This window comes from Strix aluco, chromosome 2, assembly GCF_031877795.1.
Source record: "Strix aluco isolate bStrAlu1 chromosome 2, bStrAlu1.hap1, whole genome shotgun sequence".
In the NCBI taxonomy this organism is placed as follows: domain Eukaryota; kingdom Metazoa; phylum Chordata; class Aves; order Strigiformes; family Strigidae; genus Strix; species Strix aluco.
The window spans coordinates 77,937,649-77,955,166 of NC_133932.1; the positions used below are offsets into that span (position 1 = coordinate 77,937,649).

The 17,518-nt window shown below is 43.8% G+C and overlaps 2 protein-coding genes across 10 annotated transcripts in view; both read left to right on the forward strand.

Moving 5' to 3' along the window:
* The window catches only part of TMTC4 (transmembrane O-mannosyltransferase targeting cadherins 4), a 71,860-nt gene that overhangs the window by 41,475 nt on the left and 12,867 nt on the right, over positions 1 to 17,518 (forward strand). For all 8 annotated transcript variants that reach the window (XR_012622002.1, XR_012622003.1, XM_074815371.1 and 5 more), the window contains 7 exons: positions 1,200 to 1,371; positions 1,456 to 1,587; positions 11,669 to 11,748; positions 11,922 to 12,029; positions 12,151 to 12,292; positions 12,964 to 13,078; positions 13,554 to 13,666. Coding sequence is in view for 6 of the 8 variants with exons in the window: in XM_074815371.1 (XP_074671472.1) it covers positions 1,200 to 1,371; positions 1,456 to 1,587; positions 11,669 to 11,748; positions 11,922 to 12,029; positions 12,151 to 12,292; positions 12,964 to 13,078; positions 13,554 to 13,666 (862 nt within the window). In the remaining 2 variants the exon portion in view is untranslated. The remainder of the gene's footprint in view (positions 1 to 1,199; positions 1,372 to 1,455; positions 1,588 to 11,668; positions 11,749 to 11,921; positions 12,030 to 12,150; positions 12,293 to 12,963; positions 13,079 to 13,553; positions 13,667 to 17,518) is intronic.
* GGACT (gamma-glutamylamine cyclotransferase) overlaps positions 12,177 to 17,518 on the forward strand; it is a 52,978-nt gene continuing 47,636 nt past the window's right edge. The window contains exon 1 of one of the 2 annotated variants that reach the window (XM_074815382.1): positions 12,177 to 12,292. The gene's annotated coding sequence lies outside the window, so the exon portion shown is untranslated. Of the gene's footprint in view, positions 12,293 to 13,581; positions 13,667 to 17,518 lie in introns of those variants that run through there. The other variant, XM_074815383.1, reaches the window with a different exon arrangement.

A 17,518-nucleotide genomic window follows, 5' to 3' on the forward strand; every position in this document is an offset into this window, starting at 1 on the left:
AAAGGAACTAAAAAATTTATTGTAAACTATTCTCTCACTAAGGGCTTCTGTTTAACTTTTCAGGTTCTGTTCCCTTGAATTTTATGTATAATTAATTTTTCAGTTCTTTAAAATTTTTCAACAGCGCAATCAGAGCAAGGTCATTCTTTTGTTCAGAGTGCTGAATATTTTCTGTTTCTTTTCTGTGGTATTCTGTAATTTCATCTCTTCCCCCCCATCCCCTCAAATGTTGACATCCCACCTGCCTTTCTTTCTGCTGTTCCCATACTCATTTGCACAAATAAAATCATTTTGGAGAGTGGTGGAATTCTTGCTACAAGTCACATCATACCTTCTAGTAAAAACACACTCACCAAGCCTATATTGCTGAACAGATTTTTAGTAAAAAGTAAAGACAAAAACTATAGTGAAGGCCTAGGACTCTTGGGAATGATAAAAGAGTAAGAGGACACATCTACGTTACAGTATAGAGATTTATTTGTAATAAATGAGAGTAGAAAACTACCATGCCTGTGGCCTTTATAACAAACACCTGACACAGACTTGGGTTTCTTATTCCCTTATGTCAGCTCTGTAAAAGTAAGGTACCTAAGCTCTGTATAGTCCCTAAAGAGTTACCTGCTGAGGATTACTCATCCTCACATAGGTACCTAAAATAAGGAACACAAACTCTCCTCAAGAAGTGCCTCTCTCTGCTGACTGTAGAAAGAGCATACATTACTAACTTTCAAGTGGTTAACCAGAATGGATTCTACTATTGATGTATTTGTTAGGAAAGGAAACACTCTCACAGTAGGATGTGTACCTAAGTTTCTTCTTGAACAGTGACCTGTATTTTTCCCCTGTTAGTCTTACTAGTTCCAAAAATAGGCAGATAGCTTTTACCATTACTTCTCCTGCCTGTGTATTTTAAATAGGAATTATGTAATTAATGGGTAATAGGGCTATTTTCTGGCCTGGAAGCAGGAACATTGCTCATCTGGAAATTATAGCTAGGATTTTAAAAGTATCTGATGGAACGAAGTGTCAAAACCTCACTGAAATTTAATCTGATTTTGTTAGTAACTCTCAAAGGCTGCTTTTGAATGCCCTGTTCCATACACACATCCTTCTACAATGTTTAAAATTTCTATGTTAAGTAGAAAAGGTACTTCTGTTAAGATTTGTGGTTAATTTGAGAATCTGTTTCTTGTTTGCAGAATTCTTACACTGGGACTTGGATTTCTTATTATCCCTTTTCTTCCTGCAAGTAATCTGTTCTTCAGAGTAGGATTTGTTATTGCAGAGAGAGTCATCTACCTCCCCAGTATTGGATATTGTATTCTGTTTACATATGGATTTAGTCTCTTGAGTAAGCAAGCCAAGAAAAAGGTACCATCGAAACAATCAGTAAAGTTGATGATGAAGTGCTTTAACTGCATGGTTTGTTTCTTAACTTGTCTCTCTTTCCTTAAGAAAATTCTTGCTGTGGCAGTACTTGGAATCTTGTTGATAAATGTTATGCGCTGTGCACTCCGCAGCAGTCAGTGGAGGTCAGAAGAACAGCTTTTTAGGAGTGCACTGTCTGTGTGCCCTCTGAATGCAAAAGTAAGTCACTCATGTAGACTTTTAATTTATTTTTTTAAGTGTTTTGAAATTTGGGATAGAGGAGGTGTTATGCATAGCTAATATATTGTGGTACAGTGTTACTGACAGTCTTGCTTGGTGCAAGAATATGACATTGACACGTCAGACACCTAAATTACAGTGGTAGCACAGTCAAAATACCAGAGTGTGCAAATTATAATATTGTAATTCAGAATTTGTGGATGGGAGTGGGGAGGGGAGGGAGAAGGGGCAATACACTTCAGGAAAGGCATCCAGTCAAACTGGATATATTGCTAATAAAATCTACTAAAACAATTTTGCATATAATTGCAAGTTATTACAACAAAATATTGAAAAGAAATAAATTGTAGCAATGTATTCACCTGAATAACACCTTTGTTATGTTTTTAGAATCCTTTTTGTGTACCTGCCAGTGATCTATATAGCCAACATAGCTAAGGGACAAAGCACCATATGATCAGTGTAATTGCAGGATGTGGGGGTGAAATCTTTGCTCCTACTTCTGCTCTTTTACAGTGGCTGAATGGGCTGGAGTCTTCAGACATGGTCACTGAGGAGAACTGCAATATTCCCTGCAAGGCTTAGTGAGGGAACAAGTAACAGGGTGGGACTGAATAGGATGTTTCACTGAGCTGACACCAGTTTCTGGCATAGTAGACTGAATGTAGCCTGCCAACAGAGGTGACCTCCACAGCAGTCCTTTGATAGCTGAGAGCGTGATCTGTTGGAGCATACCACGGATCCCTGATGTCTGAATTTTAGCAGAGGCTCCCTTTAAAGAGCGTAGGAATAGGAATGCACAGCTTGTCAATAAAAATACATTCATGTTTTAAAAGATTACATTTCTGTAATCTAGAGTGGTATCTAGACAATACAGATCAAGACACAGAGTTTTAAAAGGAACCTGGAAATGCTCAACTTTGCAAAGAGAATTATAAACTTAGCATCTACTGGAATACAAATATGTGGCAGTGAGCTGTAAAAAATATTCATGGCCGATATTTACAACATGGTGGTGTCTTTCAATAATCTCAGATTTCAATACATAGAAAAAGAGCTGTTGTATTTTATTATGTGGCAGTGGTAGGCAACCATCTTCTTTTTAATGATGACCTCAGTATATCTTGTCTTCTGGATGACAAGCACATACTATAAATGGAGCAAATGCAATCTGTTTCTTTGTGTGTAACTCCATCCATCTGCCATGGTAAGAGTGCTTTAGACAGATCCACACTCTTTGCCTGTGCTCCAAGCTCCTTGGACTCAAGCCATGTCTGGCTGGGAGGCTGTGTAGCTGTGTTCACACAGTGCTGTGCTTGAGCCGATAAGCTGTGTGCAAGCTACTGAACTAATGCAGCTGGTTCAAAGCCAATGAGCATACAGGGAAAATGAGCTTGTGTTTGTCAACATTGGGCTGTGTAGACATGCCTGAGCTGTATTGCTGCTAGTGACAGCTTGCGCAAGTGGAAAGCGTGGTGATGTGAACAGGGAGGGTTTTGTAGGTTCACATTCCAATTTTGCTGAAGGAGTAACTTGGAAATCACAGTAGTAGGGAACTTTTCTAGACAACAGCATTAGAGAGTCCATGTGTGAGAGCCAATCTCTTCTTTTCTTTATGGACTCAATTATATTAATTCAATTTTGACAAAAGTAAATATAAAAATTGGAACTAGGTTCTCTTCTGATCTTCAGTTGTTGTCTTGAAATTTCAGACTTCCTTTAAAAATTACTCCACAGGACTTTCTTTCAGTGGCCCACTTATTTCAGTGGGAGGCTGATGCAGACCAAAAGATAGAATGTAGATAATAGCTTTTCCTTGTTGTTCTTGGAACATCTTTAATATGTGTAATGTGGTCATGCTTTACTCCCTGATGTAGCAGGGTCCCAGAATCTCCAGGTGTCTCCCAATTAGCAACAAAAGCTGCAACTCCTTGTTCATGTTCTGTGCTGCAGCTCTTTTCAATTCCAAATTATCTGTATGTGAGCAGTGTAAACTTACCTTAATTCTAAGTAACAAGCAGTTACAGCAGCACCTTCTCTAATTTCAAGACTCATCTTCTTTAAACATCTCTTTAGACAGAGGTGTGGAAACCTCTGTAGTTGCTGAGGAGAGGGGCTCCGAAGAGGAGGATAGCAGCGGGGGACCCTTCTGAAAGCATCAAAAAACCCACAGCAAAACCACAAGCCGAGAAGGCAGAAGCCCAGGGAAGAGGGAGAGCCTCAAGCTGCCTCCCCCTCTGAGTGGGAAGAGTGAGCTGCCAACAAGGGCAGTGGTGACTCAGAGTGAGCAGAGACTGGAGTGATGATGCCCAACGCCCCAAACGTACAAGAGCAGCCCCCAGGGAGCACAAGCGGCCAAGATGGGTAAACAGGGTGTGGCGTGTCAGTTTGCGCGTCAGTTGGCGCATGCAGTTCGCATGGACAGGGCCCAGTCCATTTCCTGGGTCTAGAGCTTATCTGAGCTAGTTTCATCTCATCGTCCTCTACGAGTAGATTGAACCATGGCCTCCACTCGGGTCAAAACCACCACCAGAAAGAACGTGGCGACCCAGATGGAGCTGCCACGCAAACATGCAGCGGTCCAGGTCCTAGGCTGCAGGGAGTGCCTGAGACTGTCAATCCTGTCGGAGGGCAGCAGTGACAACACCTGTGTGCGCTGTGATCAGCTGGATGATCTGCTCAGCCTGGTGGCGGAACTCAAAGAGGTTGAAAGATTAAGAAGTATTAGGGAGTGCAAAAGGGAAATCGATTGGTGAAGTAGCACCTTAACACCCCTGAAGCAAATGGAGGCTTCAAAAGAGTCAGGTGATCCCTCAACCTCTTGCTACCAGGCCGAAGGAGGGGACCTAAGAGATGGGGGAGACTGGAAACAGGTCTCTGCTCAGGGAGGCAGGAAAATCCTCTCCTGACCTCCCTCACCTTCCATGGTGCCACTTCAATACAGATACAGGGTCCTGGAACTTTTGAATGAAGTAGAGAAGGATGAAGAAAATGAGTCAAACAGGGAGGAAGATCAAGGTCCACCAAGGCCAGGTCACTCTAGACCAGGTATTAAAACCAATTCTCAAAAGAACCCCAGAAGGGTCATTGTAGTGGGTGACTCCATTCTGACAGGTGTCAAAGGCCCAATATGTAGACTGGATCCGCTTCATAGGGAAGTCTGCTGCCTTCCTGGGGCCTGCGTCAAGGACCTCAAGGCAAAACTCCCCACTCTAGTGAGATTCAAGGACTACTACTCTCTCTTGGTTTTCCTGGTGGGTAGCGACGACATTACCAAGAGAAGTCCTAAAGCAATGAAGAGAGATTTCAGGGCCTTGGGGAAATTGGTTAAGGGGTTGAGGGCACAAACTGTGTTCTCCTCCATCCCTTCAGTTGCGGGGATGGATGAAGAAGATTACAGGAGAACTCAACAGATGAACTTGTGGCTCCGAGACTGGTGTTACCAGTAGGGCTTTGGATTTTTCAATCACGGGTTAGTATACAGGATGGGATGCACCTGTCCCAGCGGGGGAAGAGGGTCTTGGGGCAGGAGTTAGCTGGGCTCATTGACAGAGCTTTAAACTAGATTTGAAGGGGAAAGGGGACAAAACTGGAACTCCCAGACATAAGCCACAGGGTAGATTACCAGAGTTTGTGGGCTGTTGTGCCAGTGACGACCCTCACCCTGCTATCCCAGTGGAGGCAAGGGATGGAGACATGCAGCACAACAAAGATGCAAGGGATACTGATGGATCAGTAACTGTGGTAACACCTGTGAAAGCTCAGGCTGGACTTAGGACCTCTAAATGCAAAAAGGTGCTGGGGACATCAGCCCATCTGAAGTGCATGTATACCAATGCACACAGCATGGGAAATAAACAAGAGGAGCTTGAAGCCATGATGCCACAAGAAAATTATGATGTAGTGGCTCTCACAGAAACATAGTGGGATGTTTCCCATGACTGGAGTGTGCCAATTGATGGCTACAAGCCTTTAGGAGGGATGGACGAGGAAGGAGAGGTGGTGGGGTGGTGCTGTATGTTAGGGACTGTTATGATTGCTTTGAGTACAAGTGTAGTTAAGACAGGGTGGAGTGTCTTTGTGTTAGAATCAGGGGGAAGGCCAACAGGGCAGATGTTGTAGTGGGAGTCTACTATAGGCCACCCACCCAGGACAGAGAGGTGGATGAAATATTCTATAGGCATTTAGGAGAAATCTCACGATCGCTTGCCCTTGTTCTCGTGGGAGACTTTAACTTCCCAGACATCTGCTGGAAATACAACACAGCAGAGTGGGACCAGTCCCGGAGATTCCTGGAATGTGTGGGAGATAACTTCCTGACACAGCTGGTGAGAGAACCGACCAGAGAAGGTGCCCTGCTGGACCTCCTCTTTGTGAACAGAGAAGGACTGGTGGATGATGTGGCGGTCGGAGGACGACTAGGGCACAGCGATCATGAAATAATAGAGTTCTCTATTCTTAGAGAGGCCCGGAGAGGGCTAAGCAGAACTGACATCCTGGACTTCCAAAGGGCTGACTTTGACTTGTTTAGGCACCTGCTTGACAGAATCCCTTGGGAGATGATCCTGAAGGGTATAGGGGTCCAGGAAGGCTGGACACCCTTTAAGAAGAAAGTCTTAGTGGCACAGGAACAGGCTGTCCCCAGGTGCTGTAAGAGAAGCTGGTGCCAGAGAAGACCCCTGTGGCTGAACAGGGAGCTTTGGCTACAACTCAGGGAGAAAAGGAAAGTTTACAGCCTTTGGAAGAAGGGGCTTGTAACTCCCAGTGATTACAAAGATGCTGTGCGGGTATGCAGGGTGGAAATCAGGAGGTCTAAAGCCCAGCTGGAAATTAATCTGGCTTCAGCAGTCAAGGATAACAAGAAATATTTCTATAAGTATGTGAGCAGCAAAAGAAAGACCAGGGAGAACCTCCATCCCCTGCTGGATGTGGGAGGAAACATGGTAACAAGTGATGAGGAGAAGGCTGAGGTCCTTAATGCCTTCTTTGCCTCGGTCTTTAATAACAAGACTAGTTGTACTGAGGGAATCCAGCCTCCTCAGCCAGAAGACAGAGACTGGGAGAATGACCCCCGCAATCCTGGAGGAGACAGTCAGTGACCTACTGCATCACATAGACATACACAAGTCTATGGGACCAGATGGGATACATCCGAGGGTGCTGAAGGAGCTGGCTGGTGCTCGCCAAGCCGCTTTCCATCATTTACCAGCAGTCCTGGCTGACCGGGGAGATCCCGACAGATTGGAAATTGGCCAATGTGACGCCCATCTAGAAGAAGGGTCAGAAGGATGATCCAGGAAATTACAGGCCTGTCAGCTTGACGTCGGTGCCCGGGAAGCTGATGGAGCAGCTCATCCTGAGTACCATCACACAACACGTGCGGGACAACCAGATGATCAGGCCCAGTCAGCATGGGTTTATGAAAGGCAGGTCGTCCTTGACAAATCTGATCTCCTTCTATGACAGGGCGACCTGCTTATTGGATGAGGGAAAGGCTGTGGATGTTGTCTACTTCGACTTCAGTAAGGCCTTTGACACCATTTCCCACAGCATTCTCCTGGCGAAACTGGCTGCTCTGGCTGGGATGGGCACATGCTTTGCTGGGTAAAAAACTGGCTGGATGGCTGGGCCCAAAGAGTTGTGGTGAATGGAGTTAAATCCAGTTGGCGGCCGGTCACGAGTGGTGTCCCGCAGGGCTTGGTTTTGGGGCCACTACTGTTTAACATCTTTATTGATGATGTGGATGAGGGTGCACCCTCAGTAAGTTTGCAGATGACAGCAAGTTGGGTGGGAGTGTTGATCTGCTTAAGGGTAGGGAGGCTCTGCAGAGAGATCTGGACAGGCTGGAGCGATGGGCTAAGGCCAACTGTATGAGCTTCAATAAGGCCAAATGCCGGGTGCTGCACTTGGGCCACAACAACCCCCAGCAGCGCTACAGGCTTGGGGAGGAGTGGCTGGAGAGCTGCCAGTCAGAGAGGGACCTGGGGGTGTTGATTGACAGCTGGCTGAACATGAGCCAGCAGTGTGCCCAGGTGGCCAAGCAGGCCAATGGTATCCTGGCTTGTATCAGAAATAGTGTGGCCAGCAAGGACAGGGAAGTGATCTTACCCCTGTACTCGGCACTGGTGAGGCTGCACCTCAATTACTGTGTTCAGTTTTGGGCCCCTCACTACAAAAAGGACATTGAATTACTTGAGCGTGTCCAGAGAAGGGCAACGAAGCTGGTGAAGGGTCTGGAGCACAGGTCGTACGAGGAGCGGCTGAGGGAACTGGGGTTGTTTAGTCTGGAGAAGAGGAGGCTGAGGGGAGACCTCATCGCCCTCTACAGCTACCTGAAAGGAGGTTGCAGAGAGCTGGGGATGAGTCTCTTTAACCAAGTAACAAGCGATAGGATGAGAGGGAATGGCCTCAAGTTGCACCAGGGAAGGTTTAGACTAGATATTAGTAAGCATTTCTTTACAGAACGGGTTGTTAGGCGTTGGAATGGGCTGCCCAGGGCAGTGGTGGTGTCCCCGTCACTGGAGGTGTTTAAGAGTCAGGTTGACATAGCGCTGAGGGATATGGTGTAGTTGAGAATGGTCAGTGTTAGGTTAAAGGTTGGACTGGATGATCTTCAAGGTCTTTTCCAACCTACATGATTCTGTGATTCTGTGAAACTGCAGTAAATCAGATTGTGAATCTACCCCCTTGAGTGATGGATGTGTCTGCCTCAAGAGGATGAAATATAGGATCAACTTTGATAAATGTTGCCCCATGATTTTGAAATTTGTTGAAAATAATCAGGTACCATAATGAAATTACAAAGATTTTTACTTTTTAAAAAAAAAAGTTCACCATGCAGATTTTAAAATGTTTTAAATATTTTGAAATATATTTTAAATGGTATTTATTTTAAATATTTAAAGATTTAAAATATATATTATATAGAATTTTACTTTTTTAAAAAGAGAGCAAAAGCAGCATGTTACAGATCTTGGTTAAATATGTCCAGCAGTATGTCACACATTTGAACTTGCATGGTCCTGCACTTAAGTTGGTTTCAAAGGTTGTTAGACTGAAACAGTATATGTTTTTAATGTATTTGGCAGTATTTTCCTTAGCTGAACAGAAGGTGTCTGTATGTTGATTCTGTTTCCTCTTACCACCTTTTTCATACCGTATAGATTGACTTAATTCCTGGAACTCAGTGGTGATACACGCTAGTGTGAGTTAGAATCAGGCCTGTGTTGTTACTGCTAAAGCAAATTTTGTGAACAGGTACAGAGACCGTTTTCTCCTGATATGTTGATTATATGTTACAGGTAGTTTATAAATTTGGAGTATTTCAGTGCTACTGGCCTAAAAGGTTCACTGGATCCAGTTGGGCGTCTTTTCATTTGATGTCATTATATTGCAAGTTTATCCTGGAGTGCTTTGTTGAAGTACTGGAATATCTAATTACAGGCTATGATAAAAGCATAACTACTGTTTCATCATGTCAGACTACTGGCTTGGATTTATGTCCTTAGCTTTAGACATCCACATCTGAGGCTCCCTTTGTAACTGAGTGTCATGGTTTAAGCCCAGGCAGAAACTAAGCACCATGCAGCCACTCACTCACTCCTCCCCTCTCCCAGTGGGATGGGAAGAATTGAATAAAAAGTAAAACTCATGGGTTGAGATAAGACCAGAGTAATAACTAAAATAAAATATAAATATAGAATAACATTTAAAATATAATAATAGTAATAATGATAAAATATAATAATTGTGATGAAAACAAATATAACAAAAAGAGGGAAATAAAACCCAAGAAAAGACAAGTGATGCACAATGCAACTGCTCTTCACGCACTGGCCAATGCCCAAGCAGCGATCTGCGCCTCGCAGCCAACTCCCCCCAGTTTATATACTGAGCATGATGTTCTATGGTATGGAATATCCTTTTGCCACACAGATACCATTTTAGATGTCCATTTTTTTGTATAGAAGCATAGTCATGCAAAAGAAACTTTAGACAACATTAGCTGCACAAACAAAATGTGAAGATCAAAAAGGCTTTGTTTTATTATTATTTAGAAAACAGAATTTCAGTAGTAGAGGAAAGAATGTTTTGATGAAAGAAGCTGGCATTGAACAGAAGCATCTGCATGTTTCTGTAGAAATTTTGACATCTGTGCTTTGCTTCCATCCTTCTCAGCAAATGTTCATGTTTGCTGAAAAGGTGATTATAAGCAGCTAGGAAGAGAGAATAAAATAGTTGATAATAGTAGTGCTCCAACTGAGGGGGTGTACCTCCTAGAAGATGATACTACATTTCAATTTCTTCCTACGCTGCTTTGAGGGGGAAAAAAAAAAATCTGTTTGACAGTAATTTTGTTTTTGTACAGGAAAATACAAATTTCTTCTCTCTTCCTCATTTAAATGTGTGCACATTTAAACACTTAAATAACAGGTCAACCACTATGCATGTCTAACATGGGAGAATATACAGTGCTTTTGCTTTTTTATACTGGCTTCTTAGGCCAATTGAGATATTGTGAACAGACAAACACATAGAGCCAATTATTTGGCTAGGCTACAGTGCCATGGTTATGTTCACTTTCAACAACACATGCCTGTTGAGATCAGCAAGGTTCTACCCTAGGGTATTTTTACCTAATTGCCCTGATTTCGGAGAATACTGTGCTGTTATGCATCCCTGAGAAATGCTCCTTTTAGGGCTATTACTGTAAAGTAATTACCTCTTAAAGATTGATAAAGGAGCATGTGGGCATAATGTAATATGTCATTTCCAGTTAATATCTATCTTTAATCATTTAATAATGAAATGCTATGTCTGCTCTTAAATGTTTAATCAGGAAAGGAAAATCCTCCCTCCCAGGTTGGCATGTACAATATCTGTCAAAGACAAAGAACCACATTGCTGGAGATGAAATTTAAAACATCACACTGGCCCCTCATTTTTAAAGGCCACATTCTTCCTGCCCATTGATGTACAGAAAGTCCTTGGGTCCCCATGTCGTGCAGGTAGGGGTCACAGGAGAAGTCAAGGAGAGTTACAGCCTTGTGCTTAGCAGAGGGCAGAGTTATTGTGAGCCTGGTTTGGGGGAGTAGAGCTAAGGGCTGATCTTGACATGTCTCTGTCATGGTCAGTGAAGGGAGAGACGTGGCTGTATGGCAGAAGTCACCTGCACCTCTCAAATGGCAGTCTGTGCCTGGAACGCCTTTGCTGACTGTTTTAAGAGCGGGATGTTACTGCGTATTACACTCCATTGTAGAGTGGTTTTCGTCACTGGGTATTTATGGTAGGCTGAGGAGTTCTTTTGGTATGTTTTAGTTTTTCTTCTCTTCCCTTTTTTGTTACCACCATATTAAGAGGAACTAAAGCTACAATTTCTCTTGAAGGGAAATTAGGAAACCTACATATAAGGAGGAACTCTTCATTTTTAGGGGTGTTGTATCTCAGGACAGAAAGAAATAAACCACTGAAAATGCTAATAGTTTATTTAAATAGTTTTGCTATCAGTTTTAATAGACAATAGTACATCTTTTTAGTTCAGTTCACGAAATGTACACAAATGTGTGTTTGTGTTTGTTATTTTTTGTTTGGTTTTGAAATATAGAGCTTAGTTTTTCTGTTAAGGTTGAGTTTCTTCTAGTTTATGCTATAGTGAAAGCAAAGTTTAATGAACACACTGCTGTAGTGTTTCTTCTGCTGTTGTGGATTTGATTTGAGTCAGACTTCCTCTTACTTAACTGACAAATAAATGAAATGAAGAGCAGGAGGTCTCCATATAAAGAGTCTTGTGAAAGGTATGGTGACCTTAATAAAATCAAAGTGAATAATCTTTCTTAAATAGCTGGAACAGGCAAGCTGATTTATTAATTTATTCCTCAGATTTTGTCTTACTGTCTCCATTTAATATATTGTCCAATCTAAAGTACCCACTACAACAAAAACCAGCAGTGGATGACGCAAGTGCTGACTGTTTCTATTTGGAGTAAGAATTTTTAGCAACTTAGCTCCACAAAATATGTGACTGTGTAGCATCTGGTAGAATGTTCATCTGTGTTTTCAGGTGCACTACAATGTTGGCAAAAACCTGGCTGACAAAGGAAATCAAAGTGCTGCAATCAAGTACTACAGAGAAGCTGTAAGGTATCAGGAATTTTACTGCTTTAATGAACTATCCTAAAATTGCTTTTGTGTTTAACATGAAGAAAATGCTTAGGTATTCATTTTCATGATCTGCAGCATTGCAGAGCTAGCAATTTGCATATAGTAATACATGTCCCATACATAATAATCATCTCTTAAATTTTAAATTTTAGGTTGAATCCTAAATACGTACATGCCATGAACAACCTTGGAAATATTCTGAAAGAAAGAAATGAGCTCCAAGAAGCAGAGGAGTTGCTGTCCTTAGCTGTACAAATACAGTATGTTTAGAACAATGCTAAGCAGTGTTATGCACCAACTGAGCAGAAATGATACAATAGAATTCTTGTATTCCAAATGCTCAATTGTGTTCTCTCTTGGTTTTTTCCCCAATTTGCCCAGACCTGATTTTGCTGCTGCATGGATGAATCTAGGAATAGTACAGAACAGTTTAAGAAGGTTTGAAGAGGCAGAGCAAAGCTACTGGACTGCAATTAAACACAGGAAAAAATATCCAGATTGTTACTACAATTTAGGGCGGTTGGTAAGTGCTTTTGAATAAATGATAGCTATGACAGGAATCTGTGTGTGTTTATATATATATAATTCTGCTGTAGTGTTAAATGCTGATAGTTATTCCAGTTCACTTGATCTGTAGTTCAGAGTAATTTCACATTTTTGATAGCTTTTCCTGTTGCTTTCCCATATACTTCCTTCCATACCACCTTTAGGTCCTACTTTTTCATATAAAGAGGTATAAACAAAAATATCGATCATGGTCTTTTGTTGAAAAGATATTAATCATTTCCCAATATTAGACTCTTTTTGCAGTCATTAATATATTGTTAGGTAGTAGAACTATGCCCCAAAAATTCCATTTATTAATTAAATTTATTAAATTTATTAAAATTCCATATATTGAATATTTACTTATGTAGATTTCTAAATTGTATGCTGGTTTTCCTCCCTATCCTATTGGTACATGTATATTTGAAAACAAGCCAGGCTTCCAGAGAAAAGCAGGGTAAAATTATAGTATATAGCACTCTATCTTCCATACTACCATAGTATTCTTTTTACATTTCTTATTTTTGTCTATAAAAACAAGTTCTACTAGAATGGAATGAGACATTAGGAGCTCTTCAGTGTCTTTAGTGCATGATAGGAAAGTAAAAGAAGTCAGAGTGAAATTACTGGGGTTTTCTTTCTTTTTAGTATGCAGATTTGAATCGCCATATAGATGCATTGAATGCGTGGAGGAATGCTACAGTTCTGAAACCAGAGCATAGTTTGGCTTGGAACAATATGATTATATTGCTTGATAACACAGGTATAAGCCTATTTGAATGTTTTAATGAATAATTCAGTGTCTAGCAAAACTTAAAGCTTTATTTGTATTTATCTAAAAGGAGTTCTGCCTCTTCTTTGACTACCCAGACACTCTATAAATATAACTTGTGACTCAATGGTTTTAAAGCATCACTTGAAATCCAGCCCATAAACTGAATTTCTGATCCTTATTGGAAAGGCCATCATAGTGCAAGCATGTTTGTATTATAGACGAAACTTCAGAACTTTTGAAACTGTGCTTTGTTGTTCTTCTGAAGATGTTATCTGTTGAAAACAAAATGGAAGCTTTCTATTGTCTTATTCTGCAGGATTTTACACTTGTGTGTGATACCTGGTTTTCTTTAAAAATGCATGTAATCAGTTATTTGTACAATATGCGTGCTCACAGCATGAAAAGTAACTAATAAGGCTGTGTTAAAAGATGCCTTCTCTTTTTCCACTGTGTGGGCTCCCAGGCAATCTAGCTCAAGCAGAAGCAGTTGGAAGAGAGGCCCTGGAATTAATACCTAATGATCATTCCCTTATGTTTTCGTTGGCAAATGTACTGGGGAAATCACAAAAATACAAGGTAGGTAACCAGAGCTTTCTGAGTGTTGGGTTTTGGGTTTGGTTTGGGTTTTTTCTGTTTAAACTCAGGGTAAGTTTTTTGTAGAAACTGTTTGCGGAGGCCATTGTGGACTATGACTTAGATAATCAGGTTTCAATGCACATTTCTGTCTTGGTATTGCTGTGTGATTCTGGCCTAAGTTCATCCCACCTTATTTTAGATGTCCGAGTTAACAAATGTTTCTGCCCTAAACTATGTCAGTGGTCAGCGGAGAGATATAGGCTCTTAAGCACACTAGAGGGCAGTTAGGGTCTTGTATTCCTTTATTGCCGATAGAGCCTACTCTGATTTAGAGGCCTTGGTTCAGGAACTAGCCTTGTGGTTTTGGTATGTAAAGGAAGCAAGGTTTACCATTACTTGCTGAGAAGAGGGGCTCCAAGGAGGAGGATAGCGGCGGGGGACCCTTCTGAAAGCATCAAAAACCCACGGCAAAACCACAAGCAGTGAAGGCAGAAGCCCAGGGAAGAGGGAGAGCCTCAAGTCGCCTCCCCCCTGAGCGGGAAGAGTGAGCTGCTGCTAAACAAGGGCGGCAGTGAGTCAGAGTGGGCAGAGACTGGAGTGACACCCCACGCCCCTCACATACAAGAGCAGCCCCCAGGGAGCTCGAGCAACCAGGAGCGCGGCAAACAGGGCGGGCAAACAGGGCGTGGTGCGTCAGAAGGGCGTGGTGCGTCAGAAGGGCGTGGCGCGGCAGAAGGGCGTGGCGCGGCAGAAGGGCGTGGCGCGGCAGAAGGGCGTGGCACGGCAGAAGGGCGAGGCGCAGCAGTTTGCGCGGCAGTTCGCGCAGGCAGGGCGAGCGGACAGGGCGCAGTCTATCTCCGGGCTCTAGAGCCTATCTGAGCTAGTTTCTCTTATCGTCCTCCACGAGTAGACTGAACCATGGTCTCCACTCCGGTCAAAACCACCACCAGAAAGAATGTGGCGACCCAGATGGAGCTGCCACGCAAACATGCAGCAGTCCAGGTTCAGGGCTTCAGGGAGTGTCTGAGACTGTCAGTCCTGTCGGAGGGCAGCAGTGACAACACCTGTGTGCACTGTGATCAGCTGGATGACCTGCTCAGCCTGGTGGCGGAACTCAAAGAAGAGGTCGAGAGATTAAGAAGTATTAGGGAGTGCAAAAGGGAAATTGATTGGTGGAGTAACAGCCTAGCACCCCTAAAGCAACAGGAGCAAATGGAGGCTCCAAACGAGGCAGGCAATCCCTCAACCTCTTGCTACCAGGCAAAAGGAGGGGACCTAAGAGATGGGGGAGGCTGGAAACAGGTCCCTGCTCAGCGAGGCAGGAAAATCCTCTCCTGACCTCCCTCACCCTCAATGGTGTCCCTTCACAATAGATTCAGGACCCTGGAACTTTTGAGTGAGGAAGAGAAGGAAGAAGGAAATGAGACAAACAAGGAGGAAGACCAAGGTCCACCAAGGCCGGGTCATTCTAGACCAGGTATTAAAACCAATTCTCAAAAGAACCCCAGAAGGGTCATTGTAGTGGGTGACTCCATTCTGACAGGTGTCAAAGGCCCAATATGTAGACTGGACCCGCTTCATAGGGAAGTCTGCTGCCTCCCTGGGGCCCACGTCAAGGACCACAAGGCAAAACTCCCCGCTCTAGTGAGACCCAACAACAACTACCCTATCCTGGTTTTTCAGGTAGCTAGTGATGACATTACCAAGAGAAGTCCTAAAGCAATGAAGAGAGATTTCAGGGCCTTGGGGAAATTGGTTAAGGGGTTGAGGGCACAAACTGTGTTCTCCTCCATCCCTTCAGTTGGGGGGATGGATGAAAAAGAATACAGGAGAACTCAACAGATGAACTTGTGGCTCCGAGACTGGTGTTACCAGTAGGGCTTTGGATTTTTCAATCATGGGTTGGTATACAGGGCACCAGACCTTTTGGCATTAGACAGAATGCAGCTGTCCCAGAGGGGGAAGAGGGTCTTGGGGCAGGAGTTAGCTGGACTCATAGACAGAGCTTTAAACTAGATTTGAAGGGGGAAGGGGGCAAAACACCAGCCCATCTGAAGTGCATGTATACCAATGCACACAGCATGGGTAACAAACAGGAGGAGCTTGAAACCATGATGAAACAGGAAAATTATGATGTAGTGGCTCTCACAGAAACATAGTGGGATGTCTCCCATGACTGGAGTGCGCCTGTTGAGGGCTACAAGCACTCTAGAAGGGACAGACAAGGAAGGAGAGGTGGTGGGGTGGCGCTGTATGTTAGGGACTGTTATGATTGCCTTGAGCACAAGTATAGTGAAGACAGGGTGGAGTGTCTTTGCGTTAGAATCGGGGAAGGCCAACAGGGCAGATGTTGTAGTGGGAGTCTACTATAGGCCACCCACCCAGGACAGAGAGGTGGATGAAATATTCTATAGGCATTTAGGAGAAATCTCACGATCGCTTGCCCTTGTTCTCGTGGGAGACTTTAACTTCCCAGACATCTGCTGGAAATACAACACAGCAGAGTGGGACCAGTCCCGGAGATTCCTGGAATGTGTGGGAGATAACTTCCTGACGCAACTGGTGAGAGAACCGACCAGAGAAGGTGCCCTGCTGGACCTCCTCTTTGTGAACAGAGAAGGACTGGTGGATGATGTGGCGGTCGGAGGACGACTAGGGCACAGTGATCATGAAATAATAGAGTTCTCTATTCTTAGAGAGGCCAGGAGAGGGCTAAGCAGAACTGACATCCTGGACTTCCAAAGGGCTGACTTTGACTTGTTTAGGCACCTGCTTGACAGAATCCCTTGGGAGATGATCCTGAAGGGTATAGGGGTCCAGGAAGGCTGGACACCCTTTAAGAAGAAAGTGTTAATGGCTCAGGAACAGGCAGTCCCCGGGTGCTGTAAGAGAAGCCGGCGACAAAGAAGACCCCTGTGGCTGGACAGGGAGCTTTGGTTGCAACTCAGGGAGAAAAGGAAAGTTTACAGCCTTTGGAAGAAGGGGCTAGCCACTCCCAGTGATTACAAAGATGCTGTGCGGGTATGCAGGGTGGAAATCAGGAGGTCTAAAGCCCAGCTGGAAATTACCCTGGCTTCAGCAACCAAGGATAACAAGAAATATTTCTATAAGTATGTGAGCAGCAAAAGAAAGACCAGGGAGAACCTCCATCCCCTGCTGGATGTGGGAGGAAACATGGTAACAAGTGATGAGGAGAAGGCTGAGGTCCTTAATGCCTTCTTTGCCTCGGTCTTTAATAACAAGACTAGTTGTACTGAGGGAATCCAGCCTCCTCAGCCAGAAGACAGAGACTGGGAGAATGATCCCCCTGCAATCCAGGAGACAGTGACCTACTGCATCACGTAGACACACACAAGTCTATGGGACCAGATGGGATACATCCAAGGGTGCTGAAGGAGCTGGCTGGGGTGCTCGCCAAGCCGCTTTCCATCATTTACCAGCAGTCCTGGCTGACCGGGGAGGTCCCGACAGATTGGAAATTGACCAATGTGACGCCCATCTAGAAGAAGGGTCAGAAGGATGATCCAGGAAATTACAGGCCTGTCAGCTTGACTTCAGTGCCCGGGAAGCTGATGGAGCAGCTCATCCTGAGTACCATCACACAACACGTGCGGGACAACCAGATGATCAGGCCCAGTCAGCATGGGTTTATGAAAGGCAGGTCCTGCTTGACAAACCTGATCTCCTTCTATGACAGGGCGACCTGCTTCTTGGATGAAGGAAGGGCTGTGGATGTTGTCTACTTTGACTTCAGTAAGGCCTTTGACACCGTTTCCCACAGCATTCTCCTGGCAATACTGGCTGCTCGAGGCTTGGATGATCACACGCTTTGCTGGGTAAAAAACTGGCTGG